The sequence below is a fragment of the Amia ocellicauda genome, chromosome 21 (assembly GCF_036373705.1).
Source record: "Amia ocellicauda isolate fAmiCal2 chromosome 21, fAmiCal2.hap1, whole genome shotgun sequence".
Classification (NCBI taxonomy): domain Eukaryota; kingdom Metazoa; phylum Chordata; class Actinopteri; order Amiiformes; family Amiidae; genus Amia; species Amia ocellicauda.
This window is the reverse complement of record NC_089870.1, coordinates 772,149-795,684: the sequence shown is the minus strand read 5'-3', so window position 1 is coordinate 795,684 and position 23,536 is coordinate 772,149. Positions and strand designations below refer to the sequence as shown.

General features: G+C 38.4%; 1 protein-coding gene across 5 annotated transcripts in view; it reads left to right on the top strand.

The window, feature by feature from the left end:
• The window catches only part of LOC136717292 (papilin), a 117,005-nt gene that overhangs the window by 53,218 nt on the left and 40,251 nt on the right, over positions 1-23,536 (top strand). For 4 of the 5 annotated variants that reach the window (XM_066694843.1, XM_066694841.1, XM_066694842.1 and 1 more), the window contains exons 5-14: positions 2,026-2,128; positions 2,374-2,504; positions 7,620-7,743; positions 9,963-10,043; positions 10,698-10,870; positions 11,841-11,964; positions 14,866-14,992; positions 18,079-18,144; positions 20,538-20,742; positions 20,962-21,138. In XM_066694843.1, coding sequence (XP_066550940.1) covers positions 2,026-2,128; positions 2,374-2,504; positions 7,620-7,743; positions 9,963-10,043; positions 10,698-10,870; positions 11,841-11,964; positions 14,866-14,992; positions 18,079-18,144; positions 20,538-20,742; positions 20,962-21,138 — 1,311 coding nt within the window. The remainder of the gene's footprint in view (positions 1-2,025; positions 2,129-2,373; positions 2,505-7,619; positions 7,744-9,962; positions 10,044-10,697; positions 10,871-11,840; positions 11,965-14,865; positions 14,993-18,078; positions 18,145-20,537; positions 20,743-20,961; positions 21,139-23,536) is intronic. The other variant, XM_066694844.1, reaches the window with a different exon arrangement.

Below are 23,536 nucleotides of genomic sequence, written 5' to 3'. Positions count from 1 at the left end.
GGGCTACTGGTGTGCATGTTTCTGACCAAACTGTCAGAAACAGACTCCATGTGGGTGGCATGAGGGCCCAACGTCCTCTAGTGGGACCTGTGCTCACAGCCCAGCACTGTGCATCTCGATTGGCATTCGCCAGAGAACACCAGAACTGGCAGATCCTCCATTGGTGCCCCATTCTCTTCACAGATGACAGCAGGTTCACACTGAGCACATGTGACAGACGTGAAAGAGTCTGGAGACGACATGGTGAACGTTATGCTGCCTGCAACATCATCCAGCCTGACCGGTCTGGCCTAGAATGTAGCTATAAAATAAAAGCAGCGTTTTTTATATTGATTTCTGAGGTTAGGGGGTTAGGGTTAGTAACTCAGCCCCCCCCACCCCCCTGAGAATTTCAAAACTCAGCGCCTATGGGTATAGGTATTATTTAAAATGTCAGTCAGACATGCAAACTACTAACAGAATTAAAAGTGCATCTGAAGGTTCTCAAATAAACTTTCAACGTGTTTAAAAAATGTATGCTCTACAACGGAGTATGGTCACAGATCTGTTGAGATAAAAACACCTATGGCTTTAGTTATTGCTTTTGCCCGGTCTGAATTATCAGGGAGAGGTTGCTTAAATGCCACGGGGAGCAGGGTTTGCACTGCAGTGTTCTCTCCTTGTTCCAGTGATATTCACATGTGGATGATGCCATCTCAAATGAGTAATCATGTTCGACGTACTGCCAGCGACATGCCCGATTTCAGTGTAACAGTGCTGGCACCCTGGAAACTGGAAAGCCGGAGACCTGAAGGACACGGGAGGGTCCTCAAGCTCTGGCTTGTCGTTTGCATTCGCCGTATTTATTTACGAGGCTGCATCACATATGCTAGGCTACTTCAATTGCTATGGCTAGTTACGGCTCCGAGATCCGTCTCCCGGGGGAAACTTGGAATTTACAATTTTACAAAAAAGTAACGTGCATGGTTAAAACTACACTATACTCACGCGTACCGAACCGAACGGTACGGTATGGATATGTGTACCATTACACCCCTAATATATACACCCTTAAAAAATCGAAAAGAGTCTCCCTGACACGTGTCCCACAGCGGTTTCATCCATTTTTATTCAAATTTTCTTGTGGCGAAGAAGGTAGTCACATGACGTTTCTCACAACTTTGATTGGTTATAAATTCTAATAGGTAAGATTGCTTTCTACAAAATCAAAACTCATTTGATAATGTTGCAGCAACAAAGGTGCTCAAAAATGTTGAATCCATGTCATTTCTACAACACATTTTTCTAGCAAGATGTAGAATGGTGTCCCATCAGCTTAATTCCAGCACTATGTTCAGACTCAAAGTGCTACAGATCACACTCTAAACTGTACAGAATGTATACTGAATTGTCATATAGATGTCTGTCCCCCTCCCTGGCTCCCCATCCCCTACCGCTTCGCCTGCACCCACGGAACTGACCTTCCTTGTGCTGCTAGACTCACAATTGTGTTGGCTATGCTGACTTTGCCTCCTCCTTCTGCTACACATCCTCCTCGGCATTGACTACTACATGCAGGTTGTTGGCATTGGCACTAATTGCAGTACTACTACCAAATACATCTGTTAACTTCCTACATTTGGCTGCATCTGACTCAAGGGACTTTCCTTTTTTCTCCCTTAACCTTTTGTGTTTTTTTACAGTGTTGCTTTTCCACAATATTTCTTAAAAATAAAGCGGACTTCCCTTGATAACTACATCAATGTCCCGTGGCTACATCACTGTCAGTGTGTGTGTGTCTGTGGGCTGCAGCTGCTGCACAGAGGGAGAGATGGACCAGTGGGCCAGTCCGCATCGTACAACTTACTAGCCCCCCCATTAAAAGTCGAAAAGTCAAATGGCCGGGCCGAGAGATAATATATTGATATATATTTTGTATTATGCCTGAGGTCCACCAGCCCACAGGTATAAAGTTGGCAGTTGTGGTAGTGTTGTTTGGTTCTGTGGCCCTGTGCTGTGTTGAAGGAGGTCTTGTGCACTTTCCAGGACTGTCCTGAAGGCTCCAGGGATTTCCGAGAGGAGCAGTGTTCCCAGTTCGATGGCATCGACTTCCAGGGCAAACGATACAAGTGGCTTCCCTATTATGGAGGTAGGACAGCCATTCTAAGAAAAGCTTCACCGAGGTATACCAGGTGGAGTCTAAAGCTTTTTACAGCAGAGTAACAATGTTATGTGAAGATGTGTGTGATTATGCATAGTAGATAAGATGTAAGTGTATGAAGCCAGCAGATAAAGACTTGGATTCTATAACTACGCCCCCACGTCTGGAGTACTCTTGACTATCTTTGAGTACTAAAGTTGTATATTTGTGAACTTATGCATTTTTCCACTCAGCTGACAACAAATGCGAGCTGAACTGCATTCCCAAAGGGGAGAACTTCTACTACCGCCACCGCCAGGCAGTGGTGGACGGGACGCCCTGTCACCCGGGCAGAAAGGATGTCTGTGTGGAGGGGGTCTGCAAGGTCAGTGAAATGGCCGCTCCCAGGTCATATAATCTATCCTCCTGTTACTTATTTGCTGCATGCTCCTTTATGAATAATAACTACACTTTAAGAGTACAATAAATATAAGTAGGGCTGTCAAAATTCATCGAGTAACTCAAGTAATTAAATTACAAAAAATCCTCGATAACAATTTACTGCCTCGAGGCTTTGTTCTATTAACCCTCAGAGCACGAAGCTGACAGCCGCACTACGTGTTGGGACTACAACGCTTGATATAGTGCAGCAAATTACTTAATTTTACATACATAACTATAATGATCATATGAAACCTATATATCACAAGAAACGCAAGACATTTAAGTTTGTATTTCTTTCTATAAATCATTTTTGGAATTAATACAGAAATGTGTATTAGCTAAGAAACCTATATTGTACAGATGCAATTGTTATACTCAAAATAACGTTGTTTTCAAAATTAACCCTGCTTATAAACGCTTAAAAAAAAAAAAAAAAAAAATATATATATATATATATACGAATCCCCAGATTTTAAATACATAAAACAAACAGTTGGGTTGCTGTGTTGATTAAATCTCGGACTATTCATTCTGTGTATTTCTTAATCTTAGTGGTTTTCTTTTGTGTCAATTCTGTTATTTGGTTTGAAAAGGGGAATAACTAGAAATAAACTAGAAACATGTTAAAACCCCTTGCATCTACATTCTTGACATAAACCCCCTATCAAATTGCTGTCATAACTGTCAATGTGCCCAATTAAAAGTTTAAAATACAAAAAAATGCATAATTAAGTTGTATCGGTCTCAGAAGTAGTAAAATGTTCAAAACATCATCCCTCATTTGACTCTCATTTAGTGATGACTTTTAGCATGCTGGCATTTTTCCCATCTCCTAAGACTGACAGGTTATTATTTTTTTACCAAAACAAATACAGTCTGTTTTTAAAGCTTTTTGATTGGTTAACACTCACACTCACTCTTTGATATTGGTTAGAAACAGTAAAGCTCAACATACATTGACAGTGTGCTTTTATATTGAAAAACAAGAATAATGTTGCAATGAAGCATTTAAGAAAAAGTATTGTTTTGTTTTAATTATCAGAATAATCGACAGAATACTTGATTACCAAAATAGTCATTAGTGATAGCCATAAATATAAGCTTTATGTATAATTATCATGTACTGCATGGCATTTCTTTTTCATAAGGGCAATGGCTACATAGACTATTTTCCATGAATACAATACTATGTTTTCAACATTAGATAAAACATTAGACAAAACAATGAAAAACAACAAAAAGTGCCTACAAAGATTGAAAGTGCAGTACCATACAAGGAATACATTTCAAATTGCCCATAAATAAAAGTGATTCAGTAGGCATGCAGGGAAAACATCAGTCAGAAAACATAGGCAGCTGTGCAAGTACACAGGCAGTAAATGTCATCGGCGAAGATTTGTAGGGTTTACAGATGTAGTCTGAAAAGATTACATTTGCTAATCTACCAGATTTTACACTCTGAAATGAGCTCTGTTCATATTAATTATTCTGTATAAATATTCAGTGATTCAAGCATGAGAGAGTTATATATAATTTTTCTTTGTTTGATATAGTGAAAAATTATTCAGTTTTGATATCTGTCACAACTGCATGTAAGCTGAGGAGCTGTTGTCAGTGTCAAGTCTATAATATGCAATGACAGACCTTCTGTTTCTACTTTTTGTAAATGGACAGTTTGCAATGCCCTTTGGCAGTGCTCTTGATAATACTGTCCTTCTCATTGGTAGACACAACTTCCATTGTTGGAGCTGTTTGCCCTCTAAATAGATACCTTCCTTAACCTTTTATTTAGCTGTGGAGAGATACATCACCTATTATGTGGGCTGTAAACAGTCTATTGTCTTTGTAACAACTCTTTGCTATATTGATTAAAAAAATCCTGCACACTAGACTATTTTAACTCAAATTTCCACCTCTGGAGTGCCAACCTCTGCTAGAATTGAGTTGGCTCATGGCTAGACAGCCATTTGGCTTACTGCATGTCTGTGAGATCTGTGTTATCAGGAACAGTGGCATTAGTCCTCCAAATAACACGCTTGTGTGCTATTGACACCATTAATTTGGAGTATAAATTTAACTTTCAGCTTGACCGTTCACATTTCAGGAGATGCATGTATGCATCTACATTAGGGCTGTCAGTCAATTAAAATATTTGATTGGTTAATCAATGGGCATTAGTTGATTAATCGGGCACTTATTAATATAAGTGTAACAGTCCTTAAGTGGTTGTGCCACACAATAATACTTTAATAAATACTAGGCATTGATATTGCAGTATAACAACGCTGAATGGGAATGGTGAAAAAAATATATAAATTATAATGAGCAAACTGAATTATAATCTTTACTGCAAATGCATGTTTTGCTCACAAATGATACTGTAAAGTACATTGAAAAGCATTGCTTGCAAATGAAACAGAAAACCTTTCATTTCTCATCAATGTTTCCTTACGAATCCAGTTTGATCGAAAGTTTTCCCTTGTAAGCCTCCAGTTTGTGTGCGGATACTATACTGTAGCTCTCGTGATGTGCTATCTTGCATGATTCGCCTTTAAAATGTAACACTAGGAGCACAGGGCTGCTAAGCTTGAATGATTTCATTTGAATTACTCTGTGTTGCTGAATACACTGTGTATTCCCATTCTTGACTTTTCCTACATATATGTATTAAATATGCAGCATTTTAGTTTCATAAATGCAAATCAAGTTCAAGTCACAAATTCTACCTGTCTGCAGTCTTTCATGGGCTTGAAAAACACACGCATTGTATAGCATTACAAGTGTCTTCTTACAACTATAGTCAGATTGAGTACACACAGAGTGATTATGCCACAAATAAACACTTGTTTCATTTATTTGTTCTGACCGTGCATTTTGTGCGTTTAGAGAATTTATTTTTTTTGATGTTATTTATACCAATCATTTTAATGTTTTACGTTCATATTTACATTTAAATACCCTACTCCATTTGTGATACTTTTATTTGACTTTCATTATACCACAACGTTTGAAGAGCTATTGGTTAAAATTAGCAGTTTTGGCTCTTGTAGGTAGTTTGTCAGTGCTTCTAGTGTTAACCGTATAATCGCCAGTCATTATAATTAATGAAAATAAAAATCTGCTCGATTAAATAGAGAAAATATTGATCATCGATCAATTCATTAGTTAATATACCCGATTAATCGAGACAACCCTAATCTACATGTCACCCTATTAGTACAAGGGTCATAGAGGTGAGCCAAGCATTAACAATATTAATTGGTGATTGTAAATTTATTTGGAACTGAGATGGATAAATATATGTGTAGATTACTCTACAAAAATTAAAGTTGTTCTTATTATTAAGGTTTAGATTCTAGCAAAATTGTTTCTTGATAAATATTTCTTTTATAACCCATATCTGCACAAGCAATATACATACAAAATACAAATGAGAGCAGGTCATTTGACCCATCGTGCTCATTTAGCTCATCCAGTCTATTTTTAAATGTTCACAAGTTTTCAGCTTCAACCACATCGCTGGGGAGTTTGTTCAGATTGTGACAACCCTCTGTGTGAAAAAGTGTCTCCTGTTTTCCATCTTGAATGCCTTGAAGCCTAATTTACATTTGTGTCCCCGGGTGCGTGTGTCCCTGCTGATCTGGAAAAGTTCCTCTGTTTTGATGTGGTCGATGCCTTTCATGATTTTGAAGACTTGAATCAAGTCCCCACTTAGTCTCCTCTGTTCCAGGGTGAAAAGGTTCAGTTCCCTCAGTCTCTCAGTAGGACATTCCCTTCAGACCTGGAATAAGTCTGGTTGCTCTCCTCTGAACTGCCTCTAGAGCAGCGATATCTTTCTTGATGTGTGGAGCCCAGAACTGTACACAGTATTCCAGATGAGCTCTAACTAGTGCATTGTACAGTCTTAACATTATTTCCCTTGTTTTAAATTCTACACTTTTGACAATATACCCTAACATTCTGTTTGCCTTTTTTATTGCTTCCCCACATTGTTTGGATTGAGAAAGTGAGGAGTCCACATAGACTCCTAGGTCTTTTTCTCATGTGTTAGTTCATCTAGTTCTATTCCTCCCATAGAATTTCATCTGACAGGTGTCAGCCCACAACCGAATATTATCTAAGTCCCTTTGAATAGCCTGTGCTGCCAAGATTGTATATGCCGAGCCACCTATTTTAGTATCATCTGCAAATTTGACAAGTTTGCTAACTATCCCAGAGTCCAGATCATTAATATAGATTAGAAAAAGCAAAGACCCTAGTACTGATCCCTGTGGAACTCCACTAACAACCTCACTCCAGTTAGAAGCAACTCCTCTAATCGACACCCTCTGTTTCCTATACATCAACCAGTTCATAATCCATCTACTTACATTACCCTGAATGCCTACAGCTTCCAATTTGAGGATCAGTCTTTGGTGTGGAACCTTATCAAAAGTTTTCTGAAAATCTAAGTATATCATATCATATGCTTTCATGTGATTTACAGCTGCAGTTTCGTGTTCAATGAACTGTAAGACATGATCTGTCTCGTCTAAACCCATGTTGACTATCACCAAGAAGATGCTAAGATGCTTCTCTGTTTTCTGTCTAATCATTTTTTCTTTCTTTCCCATTAAAGCTTTAAAGTTTTTGATCATGCAACTAAGATTAATAACTGAAATTTAGAACCAACCTCAAGGAGTATGGTTATTGGGAAAGCAGGTCTTTATAAGGGACAGGGCATGAAGATGTCAGCCATTCTGGTATAAAGTTGGTGAGACCATCTATTCAAAGTCAGAGTCTTGTAGTTAGTGAAGATTATAATTAATAAGGCATTAAGCAGATAAGGCAGCATTATTGTTTTTTCAACATACAATACAGTGCATATGCACAACATTACAGGAATAAGAAGGGCACTATACAACATAAGTGTATAAGAGAAGAACAGAATATAGAAACAGGTAAGGAGGTGGTAAGACATTGTGCTGTCCTTATGCTCATGGGCAGCTCTCCAACACTGTTGGACAAGAAAATAGAACATTATGAGGGTAATGATGTCAGCTGTTCTTCCCTTTAGCCAGTGGGTTGTGACAACATGCTAGAGTCACCTCAGAAGGAGGACCCCTGTCTGGTGTGTGGGGGGAATGGACAGAGCTGCTACCTGGTCAGAAAGACCTTCAGTGTGCTTAATCTCCCTAAAGGTAGGAAGGCTGCAGGGAAAGCTGCCTTTCATATAGCAACTACAGGGCATTTATTTAAGGACCATATCCCCACAATAATACATTAAGCTGCATCCCTTTGCCATTTGGTTCTAAGAGCCCTCCCCGTCCCCTCTCCACCTCTCACAAGTGACCTCAATCTGATTGTGCCCCCGGAGCCTACTGTACATACACCAGCCACTGATTGATCCAAAACCCCCACCCCCCTGGTTGACAGTCTGTCCACACAACCTTGCCCCCAGGTCAGCACATCGACCTCCCCTCAGCGACTATGCCACTACCCATCACAGTATCCCTGCAAGTCCCTGGTAAGTCTATATTCATCAACAAATCTGTCTTACTAATAACAAGATAACGTTTCTTTATATAAGAACATAAGAACACAAGAAGGTTTGCAAACGACAGGAGACCATTCGACCCATCATGCTCGTTTGGTGTCCATTAATAACTAATGCCCTGTTTCCACTGGCGGACGGTTTTGTGGACTGTTAACTATCTGCTGCCAGACGTGGCCGTAAGCATCTATCACGACCACTAAGGAAATACTTCTCTTTCAGCAGCGAGATGTGTGCTTGACTTGCAGACAGACAGGGAAGACTTGCAGACAGATAGGGAAGAGATCAGCTACATTATGTCGGAAGATATAATCTCAAATGCCTTGTGGGATCACAAAGAAATTACAGTTTTATTAGCAGCATGGAGTGAAATCCACGTACAGAAACAATGACTGCTTACAGTTAATATCCAAGAGTATTAAAAAGGACCGGTGCAGTGCCGTGACTAGTGAAAAATAAACTGAAGGATAATAATCAGATTGGTAGCAGACGATTTTATTAACATTTTATGAACAGCTGGCTGGTCGTTTTGTGAATGGTGTGCAGGACAATCCGCAGACAATCAATATGAAGGCGAACATGATTCAGTTAACGTGTGCCCATTTTCAAGTTAAATGAATGAATAACCAGTTACAAATCTGCAGAAAGAGTAATAAGTTAAGAGAGTCACGTTGTGCCGTTTAAAATACATATATACTAGCACAAATGACGATGATAATAATACTAAATAGCAAATATGTATTGTTATTGTTGAACATGGAAATGTATTCTTATGGGGACGTGCTTGTCTGGATATAATGTTGTCTATACATGTTTAGCTCTTCCTAATATCTCTTTAACAGAAACATGTATAAAATAGACACAAAAGTCCTCTCCATGTAAGGCTGTATCGCTCGTAGTGTTGTTCTCTGTCTCCGTTTTTAAAACGAAACACAAACCAAACCCATAGTCTCTGCTCCTCCCATCAGAGGGACAGACTTCACAGCGGCCTGGATTTACAAAAAAAGTTCTGGGACTCCGGCACGGCACAGCACGGACGCTTAAGCCAGTGGAACCGAGGCATTAGTGATCCAAGGAACCTATCCTGTCTATTTTTGAATGTTCCCAAGTTTTCAGCTTCAACCACATTGCTGGGGAGTTTGTCAACTCTCTGTGTGAATGAGTGTCTCCTGTTTTCTGTCTTGAATGCCTTGAAGCCCAATTTCCATTTGTGTCTCCGGTTCTGTGTGTCCCTGCTGATCTGGAAAAGCTCCTCTGGTTTGATGTGGTCGATGCCTTTCATGATTTTGAAGACTTGAATCAAGTTTCCACATAGTCTCCTCTGTCCCAGGGTGAAAAGGTTCAGTTCCCTCAGTCTCTCAGTAGGACATTCCCTTGGAGGAACAGGGCTCGGAATTGCAGTGGGGACTGGCAAAACTTCGCCCTGAGGGCAGTGAGGGGTTTATAAGGGGGAGCAGGAACCAGGCTTGGGAGGTGCAGGGCGAATGGGAACAGAGGGATGGAACAGGAGTGCACATGGGTGACCGGAATGTTAATTGACAGAGTGAAGAAAGCAGGGAGAAGGCAGGGAATTGGCGGCCCCTAGTGGGGATAGCTAGGGGACCATGACATATATATGTATTTTTTTAAAGCTATTCGTGTCTCCCTTCTCACTTCATCCCAGAACAGATTAGAGAGAGACTGGGACGCACACTTTGCACTTGTTCCCAATGATCCACACTACTTAGAAATTGAACTTCAATGAAAGTAAAACATATTTTGATCCAATTACACACACACAATGCATTTCATCTAGTTGTATTCATCAGGTGGTCATTATATATATATATATATATAATATCTCACTGTCTTTCCTTTAATCTCCAGGCTATAATCAGATGTTTATCATCCCTGTTGGAGCAACCAGCATCCGCATCCGAGAGGTAGCACCGACCAGGAACTTCGTGGGTAAATGAAGGGAACGAGTTTGTGTAAATCCACAAGTGGGGTGAATACAGTAACTGTAGTATTTATAACAGTAGGTAGGACAATTATGTTTATTGTTGTCATGCTTAATAATAAAAGGCAGAGTAGAGCACATAGTCATATAGGAAAGTATATTCAGTGCAGGTGATTCAATCTTTGTTAAAATAACTTACCACACAAGATTTAACTGCATAAAATAGGTACAATTCATTTTGAAGTAGCTACAACAGCTGCAATAATGCTTTACATGACAAATCTTTAAAATGCAAAGCGGACCATACCATGACTAACTGGAAGCAGAGGGTTTCATGTCATGTGTGCATATAATTAATACAGAGTAATACATTTTGGAAGTGACATCAATTACTTAAATTATCTTTGTGATTAAGAACAATTTTATTTAAATATTTCATTAGATTACATTTTTTTTTAGTTTTTTTATTAAATGTTTATTTTTCAAAAAGGTTTAATAGCAAACTCAAAATAATACTAATACTACACTAATAATAGAAAAAAACCCCACTCCCTATTTGTTTTGATCACTTTGTTATTTAATTCCTACCCATCTCAGAAGTAGACAGATCCTTAGGTTTAACACCAGGAAATACCTTATAGGAAAGTGTTTGATATTCATAGCCATTAAGAACGTACGTGGGGAGTACTACCTGAATGGACACTGGGCCATCGACTACATCCGAACATCTCACATTGCCAGCACTGTACTGCACTATGAGCGTGGAGCTGAGGGAGACGTGGCCCCAGAGACCATCAGAGGCAGGGGCCCCACCACAGAACCTCTAGTCATAGAGGTGAGATACCATTGTTAATTTAAGATTCTATACTATAGGGGCTGAATATGCTGAATATGTTTACTGGTTGTTCTGTGAAACAGGGAATCATTAATTGAAGGAAAATCAACAGGAACGTTTGTTTGGGAATTCCAACACTGTTTGAAGAATCGGTATGCAATGTAACTTATGTATTGTTTTTCTGTGGTTTCTTATTATTGTTGAATGCAAGCCCTAAAACTCTGTATTTTGGTCTTGTTTGGTCAAAAATACAACTTTTCAGTCTTTTAGTTATCAATTTATAAACAGAAGCCTACAAAACCTGTTTGTTTGGTATATGATGGATAAGACAAGCATATCAGTATTGGGCTGTATGTATATAGTCAATATATCGAACAAGCTCTGTTCCCACACTTACTTCTTCATATAGAGCAGGGTCCTGGAGTACCCCCTGCCCTGCTGGTTTCTGTTCCAACTGAGGTCTTAATTGCTTAATTGAATCCTTAATTGACCTAACAAAGCAATATACCATTCAATTCAGTAAATAAGACGTAGGTTTGAACAAAAACCAGCAGGGCAGGGGGTACTCCAGGCCCAGTTTGAAAACCCCTGATATAGAGCAATGTGGGGGTGCTCACACAGACATGTACAGGTTGAAATGCAATAGTAACAACTTCACTTCCCTGTGGTATGTTTCTTGTACTTCGTCTACATGCAGTAAGAAACAAAATAATGGGAACAGGCTAGTTAGATTTGAAATGCATATTTATGCTCAGTTTAAATAAGGCAAGCTAGGTTTGGCCTTTTTGTTTGCTGCCAGAGGCTATTTCTATCATTGCTTAGTCTAAGCACCCAGACATCCTTGTTTAGTTAGGATGATCTCATAAATCAAGCCCATTCTGTGATTTGGCTTATAAGAGGTTTTATTCAAAAACCAAAAAAATATATATATATTTTTATTAGTATTCAGTTGGCCTCTCTATTCTCTCAGCTCATCAGTCAGGAGCAGAACCAGGGGGTGGATTACGAGTACTATCTACCTTCCCGCAGCCTGAATGAGGGCTATTTCTGGAGCTATGGGTCCTGGTCTGAATGCAGCAAGGAATGTGGCGCAGGTAGGGCTCCAAAGCAGAACACACTATCGCTGTTCAAATAAGACTGAAAACGATCCTCATCATTCAAAATTACAGACATCCTTTTGCATTTTTTTAAATGTAATCACTAGAATGTATTCCAGTCCTAACTATACAGTTGATATTTAATATACAGTGCCATTATTTGTTAATAGTAGCCTTATAGTAGAGTTGCAACTCGTGTAGGATATGGTCCAGGAGGTTTTATATGGCATCACATAATGAACTGTTCCACTAACATAATAGTGGCTTATGAAATTCATTTTTTATTTTTTATTTTTTATTTTACTGTTGTATATTGTCTGAAGTCAAAGTATTGCAAGTTAATTAAACTGCAAGACCTAACAGTCTAGAAGAAACTAAAGGTTGACTGATAGTGGATTTTCAAAACCGATACCGATAACAATAATTAGGTTGGGGGTAAAAGCCGATATCTGATTAATCAGCTGATTCCCACCCCCCCCACACTTTTTAACAATAAAATCAATATATTGCATCAAATATATAGCACTCAATGTAAAATTGCAACACTTTGAACTTTATTATCAACATAAATTACAGTATGAACTAAAAAAATGTATAAAATATAATAAATAACATAAATAAAATAGATCAATTCAAAATGAAAAAATAATAAAATAAATTCTGGATTTTTTTTTAAATTGGATTAGAAATTTGGGAGTTATAAAAGGTTTTGAAAGAACTGCAGCATTAATTCAACATTAGTCTTTTTAGATAATTGCTGAAAATAAACTACAAATAATGAAATGCCAGTAATAACAAACTTTGTGTACTTTAGATATTTTCAGATATAACTGCTAGCTGTAGAATGTGTAGATATGTAAATTAATCTGCAGGTGCCTGAGAGGCATGTCAGCTGTGGCCTGAGGGCAGAGCTGCTGTTCACCTGACTGACCCTCACTCTCACACAGGCTCAGTCACTGGCTCTTCCAAAACAGAGACGCAAGACTCGCTTACCATTTGTAGATTTATTTTTTTTTAGAGATTTTCGAGATTCAAATCTGAATTTAACTTACGATTATTTGAAAAAAAAACAGATTACAAACATTAAAGCTTAGCTGCTATGTTTTTCCATTTCTCTGTATTGTTTATTTATGTTTTTTAACATTATCAACATTAAATACAAATCTAAACTCTGTAAGAGACCATTTCCACATTCAATTTTCCTAATGATAAACTTAAACCAAGTTCATAAAAGTAATCAAAAGTACATTTTCTGTACAAACAAAAAAATTGTGGTAGGCACAATGTTTTATTTTATTATACAATTATATAATATTATATATCACATTGAAACCCTGATCGTTTCTTAAATATAACAGAAAAACTTTTTTTATACCTTCCACTTCATTGACTTTCATGGTAATATATTTTCTTGGAATGCAGTAACCAACTGCACTGAAAAAAATGAATTGTGGGTGAAGTAAATTATACATATTTAATATTCTTAAATATTACTTAAAACATTGTTTCTTTACTAAAATAAAAAAGTAAAATAATACAAATAAAAAAGTAAGACAAACTTAAGTTGTGACAGATCAGAATTACTTAAAATATTTACGTTTGAAGAAAACAAGAAAAGCTAGTAAAATGAAAAATGATTCTAAATAAGTAATGTTTAATTAATTTATTTTAGTTTGCCCAGCTAAATTAGTTACTTGAGCCATGTAAATTGCTTGGTTTGATACCCAGAATCCTGTTCACCTGACTGACCCTCACTCTCACACAGGCTCAGTCACTGGCTCTTCCAAAACAGAGACGCAAGACTCGCTTACCATTTGTAGATTTTTTTTTTTTTAGTAGAAGTGCTTTCTTATTTCTCAAAAAAACGCATGTAGATGGAAACATAAAATAAACACGAGACTGCACTATGCATTGTAGTACTTTTATTATAGATTTTCATGTCGCATTTAAAAGTAATATAGGTGGCTGCTGTTATTTTACAACCGGATTAGCAAGGAAACATTAGAAAACAATTCTGGAATAATATAGTGTACACCAACGATCATTGTTTTTAATCCACGCACTTTATTTACAAAAATAAACATGAACAGGTTCATATACAGAAATATGAATCTACAAATAAAAGACTTGTGCAAATAACTCGGTAGAAATTAGAAAAGATCCAAATGTAAAAATTGTACTGATTTAAATGCCCACGCTGCTCCAAGTGTACAATAAAGTCATAAACGCAGCAATTGTTATTCTTCACTACTAAACTACATAGTGGACATAAATAATATTTATTGTACTTTCCGATCAAATAATTTATATAATCCCGGTGGAAACTGAGTATTTAATCGGTAGAAAAAAGAATCCAGTGAGTAAATGTTGCTGTCTGAAAGCTCTAAAATGTCTGCGGGATATAAGTGCTAATTAGCTATTTATAATACTGCAACAGTCGTAAATAAAGTACCTTCCTTTTAATTTTGTTTGTTTTCAATGTTTGATTGACAACTTGTATGCGTACCTCTTGTATGCGTACTGAAGTTGTTAAAGCGCGCATCAATTTGAATTTCCAGGCAAGCAGCATCTGCACACTGAGCCAAGTCACATGTGACAATAAACTCCATGAGGAGTCAGTGATGGTTTTCATTTCACTGCTGGATGCTTTGTTTATCCCCTACAACAACGAAATTAATGTGTACAACCCCAAAAAATAGTTTCAAGCTGTTATCGGCCCCGAAGAAACTGTTAAAAATCCTATTGATTGAACTACATTAAGACAGGGAATTGTGTACCTTTTGACTGCTTCCTCATTGTGGCAGACCAAACATTTAAACAAGGTCTTGCAAAGGCCATGTTAAAGGAGGAGACCATTAGCTTTGGTTCCAATAATGCACTGCACTGTTTTAACCCCAGGGTACCAGTCTCGCCTGGTATTCTGTACCACAGACAATGAGGCCTATCCAGATTACCTGTGTGTAGAACGTCCCAGGCCACAGAGTAACCGCACCTGCAACCTGCAACCCTGCCCACAGACGCAACGGTGAGTAGACTTGACAGAAGAATACAAAGGCACAAAGCAAACCTTTTAAATGTTTACTGTAAATGTATGGTAAAATCTCAAAAGGACAGGGCATAATTTCACTTTACCTCCAGCTTGCAGAGGTTGAAAACTGTTTTTTAGTTGCCAAACTTTGAACAAAACCCTACAGCAGCTTTAATATTTGTTTCCAAACAAATCCTGTAAGCGTTCTGTATCATCACCAATGTTAATTTAGTCATCAGTTTTTTATTTAGTCGTAGTTTTAGTCATGTCCAGACTTGCAGTCGAGTCACCATAGTTCGAGTCCGAGTCCGAGTCACCATAGTTCGAGTCCGAGTCCGAGTCCGAGTCCGAGTCACCATGGTCCAAGTACAAGTCCAAGTCCGAGTCACCATGGTCCAAGTACAAGTCCAAGTCCGAGTCACCATGGTCCAATTACGAGTCCTAGTCACCATGGTTCGGGTCCGAGTCCGAGTCACCATGGTCCAAGTATGAGTCCGACTCCGAGTCACCATGGTCCGGGTCCGACTCCGAGTCACCATGGTCCAAGTACAAGTCCAAGTCTGAGTCACCATGGTCCAAGTGCGAGTCCGAGTTCGTGTCACCATGGTCCAATTACGAGTCTTAGTCACCATGGTTCGGGTCTGGGTCCGGGTCCGAGTCACCATGGTCCAAGTACAAGTCCAAGTCCGAGTCACCATGCTCCAAGTACAAGTCCAAGTCCGAGTCACCATGGTCCAAGTATAAGTCCGAGTCCGAGTCACCATGGTCCGGGTCCGGGTCCGATTCACCATGGTCCAAGTATAAGTCCGAGTCCGAGTCACCATGGTCCGGGTCCGGGTCCGGGTCCGGGTCCGAGTCCGAGTCCGAGTCACCATGGTCCAAGTATGAGTCCGAGTCCGAGTCACCATAGTCCAAGTCCGAGATTTTCGAGATTCAAATCTGAATTTAACTTACGATTATTTGAAAAAAAAACAGATTACAAACATTAAAGCTTAGCTGCTATGTTTTTCCATTTCTCTGTATTGTTTATTTATGTTTTTTAACATTATCAACATTAAATACAAATCTAAACTCTGTAAGAGACCATTTCCACATTCAATTTTCCTAATGATAAACTTAAACCAAGTTCATAAAAGTAATCAAAAGTACATTTTCTGTACAAACAAAAAAATTGTGGTAGGCACAATGTTTTATTTTATTATACAATTATATAATATTATATATCACATTGAAACCCTGATCGTTTCTTAAATATAACAGAAAAACTTTTTTTATACCTTCCACTTCATTGACTTTCATGGTAATATATTTTCTTGGAATGCAGTAACCAACTGCACTGAAAAAAATGAATTGTGGGTGAAGTAAATTATACATATTTAATATTCTTAAATATTACTTAAAACATTGTTACTTTACTAAAATAAAAAAAGTAAAATAATACAAATAAAAAAGTAAGACAAACTTAAGTTGTGACAGATCAGAATTACTTAAAATATTTACGTTTGAAGAAAACAAGAAAAGCTAGTAAAATGAAAAATGATTCTAAATAAGTAATGTTTAATTAATTTATTTTAGTTTGCCCAGCTAAATTAGTTACTTGAACCATGTAAATTGCTTGGTTTGATACCCAGAATCCACTACGTTCATGAATGTTGAATCCATGAAGATTTATTGAAAAGTAAATGACAAACTCTTGAAGCTGTTCTTCAGTTGCTGCCTAATTAATGCTTTCTTCATTATTTCACTAAAACAAACTAATAAAAGTCAACCTTTTAAGCAATAAACACTTTAATGTGGTGTAGAATTTGAGTAAAAATGTATAATTTAAATTCAGTTATTATAGTCTAATTATTGTGTGGCAGTCATAGAAAGCCAGAGCCGCCCAGGGTCATTAATATGCAGGTACTCCCGCAGGGGATGCTGGGAAATAGACTTAAGGACTTAAAATTGGTCAGTCCAGTTTATTGATGGTTATAAATGTATTCCTTTGTATCCCTGTTTTGTGGTTTACCTGTCTGTCTCCCATTGTGTTATGCCTATGCTTGTGTTTGTGTTCCACCGTGACTCTAAGTGTTCAGGCTGAGAATAGCCCCCCTGTTGTATACTGAGTTTGGCAGTTGGCAGTTCTATGTGCTGCCTGTTCTAAAAGGTGTAAAACAAACAAACAAACAAACAAACAAACAAACAAACAAACAAACAAACAAACAAACAAACAAACAAACAAACAAACAAACAGTTAAAAAATATTGGTCAAGTTGTTACACATATATTTTTTAAGTATTTATAATTTGCATTTATTTTAAGTTGTTAGTGCTTAAATATACATTGTATATTTATTTATTGTATACATTTTTTAATTGTAAAGGTACTTAAATGATTTAAGGTCCACAAACTATATAAAATTAAGCACTGACAACTTAAAATAACTGCAAGTTACAAATACTTGTAAAATATATGTGTAACAACTTGATTTTTTTTTCAGTGTGTTGGACCTTACAGTGACGTGTATTTAATCTGAAATCATATGAACCACTTTTATTGCACACAGATGGACTAAATTCAATTAATTGTGTGAATTCTGAAGGCAACTGGGTGTACCTGAGCTTATTTAGGAGTTTCTTAGCAAAGGGGGTAAATAGTTATCCAGAGAAGACCTTTCAGGTTAAAATTTTGTATTGATTTGTTTTTTCACCCTCCTCTCACATTGAAAGTATGTAGTAGGTTGTGTAGAGCAAAGGGGAAAAAATCCCATTTAAATGCCACACAATTTCAGGTTGTTACACAACAAAATGTGAAAAAGTCCAAGGGGGTTGAACTCTTCTTATAGGCACGGTAGTTCTGAAACTTAAAAAGATTCATCCTGGTAACATTCAGACTATCTATTTTTATATTACATGACCATTATATACCTTCAAGGGTCAGAATGTACCCTTTCTTTGGCTTTTTGACAAACGACCACCCCTTCTTTGAACAGTAGGCCCAACAACACATTTGTGTCTTCCAACTGTTGGGTGGAGGTGGGGATAGGCAGCCTGCTGAGGCTGCTGGGGCCTCACTTCTGTTCATTTGTTCCCCATTGAAAGGATGGCGTACTACTACCGGCCGCAGGTGTGGATGCACCAAGAGCACTTGATCTCGCGGGTGTACAGGTAACACCTGCCGGCACTGACAGAATGACCGGGCACAGGCAAACTGTGGAAACAGGGGAACTGTGGGGCTTCAGGACAGAACAATCAATCTTAACACTTGAACTTGTATTCATGTGCCAAGCCTGACTATAATAACCTCTTTCTCTGTTTCTTATGTATTGTGAGTAACTATTGTTGGTGTACGACTCAGAATAGAACTTTTAAAACACCAAGATGATCACCTTAACAACCCGGTGTAGCATATACTAACAGTTTACAGGCTTGGCAAAAATATATGATCCCAATTTACGAGTCCTCTGTTTGTGACAGACAGACTGTTTGTGTCATGCTGAGTTAACGTTTTATTTTTGAAACACTATAAACATATTCTGTTCACACATTTGAAATTAAGGTGAATACAAGATGCAGAATGTCTGATTGTAATGAAGACCTACACTAATAAGTGGTCCCTCATTAAACATTTCTGGCTGGTGCCTCTAAATTGATTGCAACTGCTATGAAGACATGTTATTGTCTCGTCTGTCCTGGAGAACCAGCACCTCCTGTTTTTGCAATAATATGGAAGCCCCAGGAGATGGAAATAAATGTAACCTCCTGTTTCCATGGAAAAAATGCTTTCTAGTTGCAGCACTTGTATTTAGTGCTGGGGCAAAAATCCATCTCAGAGGTAAATCCTTATAATTAATGTGAATGAGATGTCAAAGAGACATCTGTAATTCATTAAAATAATTTCCTTTTTAACATACAAAGCCACTGATTATGGGTGACCTCACAATACTGGGACTACTTAAGCGGAACCATTCCGAAATCACACACCCTCACTTTTTGCAACCTCTCCGTTGATGCTTGGATCAGGATTGTCTGACATGGATTTTTGCCTGGCTGCTCTGATGGTGTCTCAACTTAATAACTTAATCAAATCATGGTTTAATTAATTAATGTAAGTATATTCCAGGAAAATAAAAGCCTATTCATATTGAATTCCAGTAATCAATATATCTGCATAGAAATCTGTGGTACCTTGCCTTAATTGAATGGGTTGTAACCAAATGTACAATCTGTCTCTTAGATACCAATAGGATGAAATATTCTACAAATATAATGTACTGTATAGTCTGTTTAATCTGTAGACTGTATAATTATATTATTCAGTATTGTTAGTTCCACATCGAAAAGCATCTTGCTGTTGTAATGTTTGCAATTTAATACATAAATTGATGACCACACTATTCCTTCACATATTAATCTACCAGTGTTTTACAGTTTTTTCACAGATGTTTAATAATGGAGTTATTTAATATTTATAAAGCCTGAATAGATCATTATAATGCATAATAAGACATTACACATTAAATATTTGGCTAGAAAGTTCTCACTATGTTATAAGAAAGCATATGTAATAATTTGTTAATGATAACCATGCATTGCTTGTCTGCTTCAGCCTGGTTAAAAGCTGAATTGCATCAAACTGGTGGTGTGCATCACAGAATTTATCATAGCTGTGGTAGCTGGAGTACCTCTATAGGGAGTAAGCTTGCTTGACAGGGTAAATGCTGTGGGGGTGACAGCTGGGCCTGGTGTAGGTTCCTTTTGGAAACAAAATAGCACCTCAACCCAGCCAGGTCAACCCCTTAACTTTCAAAGCAGTGTTCCAATAACATATGAGTTTTTACCTGAGGAGAATGCGGTCCTAATTTACAGAGGCTTATGATATGACAATAAAGGCTGGATGCATTCAATATTAAAAGGATTGATTTTCAAGGGCTTTGCCAGATAGTTGCGTTCAAGAGATGCAGGTCTTCCACCTGGAGAATTTTAAGGAAAATTTCAAGAAATTTCAGTTTCAGTTTTTTCAGATTCAATTTTTTTCTGAAACTAGAAAAATAAAAACTGGACTGGAATAAAAAAATCTGAAAGCCATATTGTATATTTTTCCCCCTTAATACAACAGGTATGTGTTAATATCTGTTGATGGTTACTCTCGAATACTACACTGAGGTAAATCAGGAGCTCAGTAACATTAGACTGCCCTTACAAAGTGTTTGGCATAGTATTGGTGCTGGGTCTTTTATTCCTTACAGTAAGACAGTTATGAGAAAGTACAGCAGTTGTGCCTAAATTCTGTCACTTTTCCATGAGAAATGTATGAATGTCAGGAACACTCACTGGAGAGAGAGAGAGAAAATAGGCCAGAGGGGCTGAAGTGGGCTGGGTTGAGAGTGTATGATCCCGAGGGCAGAGCGAGGATGAATCCCGATCCTCTTGAGCCTGCACTGCTGCTGCTTCTGTGAAGGGGGCGCAGCTTGGAGTAGTTTAGTGTGGAATTACTAATTCCTCTGTGGAATGACATCTGTAACCAATGGTGTGCTCCCTTCAACACACCCTTACCCCAGCTGGAAGACAGGCGAGTGGAGTGCATGCTCAACCACCTGTGACGGAGGTGTCCAGAGACGCAGTGTGTCCTGCTTGACCCATGACGGCTCCAGCTCCCATGTGGTGGAGGAAGCCCAGTGTGCTTCCTTTTCTGCCCGCCCCCACTCAGAGCAAGCCTGCAACCTGCGCCAGTGTGCCTCCTGGAGCTACAGTACCTGGACACAGGTGAGAGGGTAAAGGCTTTGGATGAAGGCATCTCCCAAATTATAATATTATAATTGAAACATATTGATAATTATTATAATAATGTTTAAAATAAACAGGGGTAAATAGCCAGTTAGATCAGATTAGAAAGATTAGTTATATTAGTTAGTTTACATTAGTCAGTGTATGTAGCCATGTCCTGCGTGCTTGTGTATTGTGATGCATTTCCTGTCCCTGTAGTGCTCTGTCAGCTGTGGAGAGGGCCAGCAGACACGCTCAGTGGTTTGCCTGGGGGCCTCTGGTGCACGGCTCCAGGACTTTTCCTGCAGCTCTCTCCCTAAAGAAGCTACTGTGCAACGCTGCAAGGAAAGAAGCTGCCCCCAGCTGATCAGCTGGCACATTGGGGACTGGGGCTTGGTAAGATTCTCAGCTTGTGTTCCCAGGAGACAAGCATTGCAGCAATCAGGAGCGGCATTTCAATCTGAGGCCTCCAGGCTTTTCACAGTGTGATAGGGAAGCTGTAGATTTGCAGAATTTAAGCAGACCTGCATTCATATTGAGCCTCCTGAAAAGACACTTTTGAACTATGGAAGCTTTGTAGTGCCAAAATACAAAACAATTAATTTGTTGAAATAGAACAGTTATCGGCGTATTGCTTTACAGAATTTTGCGAATTTGTCGTGCCATAATTAGATTTACATTGCATAAAGCAGCGCGATGGTAGTAAAATACACATTGCATTGCATCATTGTTTTGTTTTACCCAGTGGTTCCATGTGAAGAGTGCCAAAATTAAATACAATCTAGGGGCAGAGATTGGATGTGATTAACATTGCACTTATGTTGTAAGTCACCCTGGATAAGGGCGTCTGCCAAGAAATAAAAATAATAATAAAAAATTAATAATAATAATACGAGGGCGGAATTATTGGCGTGTTACATCACAACCATCCTGCTGTTTAAGCAATGTAAAACATTAGTATTACATTTAATTGTGGCATTAAAATACTATGATGCAATAAAGCAATTCATCAGGTATAAAACACAAATATAAGCTTGTATTGTTTAACAACATGTGCATTGTATTTAATAATGGCATGACAAATTCACAACATCCTGTAAAGCAATCCTGCACAGTCCCCAAGTGCAGCCAAAAAAAATCTTTGTATAAGGTGTTGGGCCACTACGAGCCACCAGAACAGCTTCAATGTTCTTGGCACAGATTCTACGAGTCTCTGAAACTCTACTGGAGGGATGAACACCATTCTTCCAAAAATATTCCCTCATTTGTTTTGATGATGGTGGTGGACAGCGCTGTTTAACACGTCGGTCCACAATCTCCCTTAAGTCTTCAATTGGGTTGAGATCTGGTCACTGCAAAGGCCATAGCCTATGATTCACATCATTTTCATACTCATCAAACTATTCAGTGAGCCCTTGTGCCCTGTGGATGGGGCATTGTCATCCTGGAAGAGACCACTCCCATCAGGATAGAAATGTGTCACCATGGGATAAAGGTGATCGAATAACTTTGTAATGATTTGCAGTGACCCTTCCCTCTAAGGAGTGGACCCAAACCATGCCAGGAAAATGCCCCCCACAACATAACAGAACAGACTCCCTCGCTGTAGGGGTCAAGCAGTCAGGCCTGTACTGTTCTCTTGGTGTTGCCACACATGCACTCGCCCACTTGTCGAGAACACTAGCCAGTTGAGAGTCTTTGTGACTGAAGCTCCTGCCATTCGTGCCCCAATAATGACCCCTCTTTCAAAGCCACTTAGATCCTTTCCTCTCGCCATCTTGATCCAAAATCGAGGTCAACTGGGCCTGCTTAGCATTTTTATACATGCCACAGAGCATGATAGGAAATTGCTTAATTGCATCATGCAGTACACCTGTTTGGAGGCATCTGCATTCGTTATGTTCCTCCATTCATGTATTGAGGTTTTTCCTTCAATTTGTCACCTGTTTGTATATATATACAACACAGACAAATCCCTCTTTTTCAGTGTAGTGCCTTGTTTTTATGTGAAATGTGTTTTATTTATAACACCTGAGATTCTGGTGCTGCCTACTACTGAGTTGCAGTGATAAGAGGGGGAAAATAATTTTCCTGAGTATTTATTTTTTTATTTTTCTGAGAACCCTCTCTTTTCACCATTTCATTATTTGATAAATGTATTTATATAATTGTTAAATATAAAGAAAAACATTAATTCAATAAGAAGATACATAATTAAGAGTCAGAGTTCATATATGGAAATCAGTCAATTGAAATACATTAATTAGGCCCTAATCTATGGATTTCAAGTCTCAAATTTAGAGGGAGCGTCATTTGGCAAGCTGACTTTGTCCACCAGAGCTGCAGTCAGGTCAAGACTCTGGTGAGGACAACGAGCACGCAGATGAGCTTTCCTGAGATGGTTTCTGGCAGTTCCTCAGTTGTGCAATCCCACAGTTTCATCAGTCTCAGTCGATTCCTCAGTTGAAGAAGCCGGAGCTGGGTGTGGAGGTCCTGGGCTGGCGTGGTTACACGTTGTCTGCGGTTGTGAGGCCGGTTGGACATACTGCCAAATTCTCTAAAACTATGTTGGAGGTGGCTTTTGGTAGATAAATTAAGATTAAATAAATGATAGGAGAAATGCTCACTAACAGGGATGTAAACACATTTGTGGGATCTTTCATTTCAGTGCATGAAACATGGGACCACAACTTTACATGTTGTGTTTATATTTTTGTTCAGTATATAGACGCCCCTGAACCCTCCCACTTTGACAGCTGCCAGAATTTAAAATCAAAACTACTGTAATTATAAG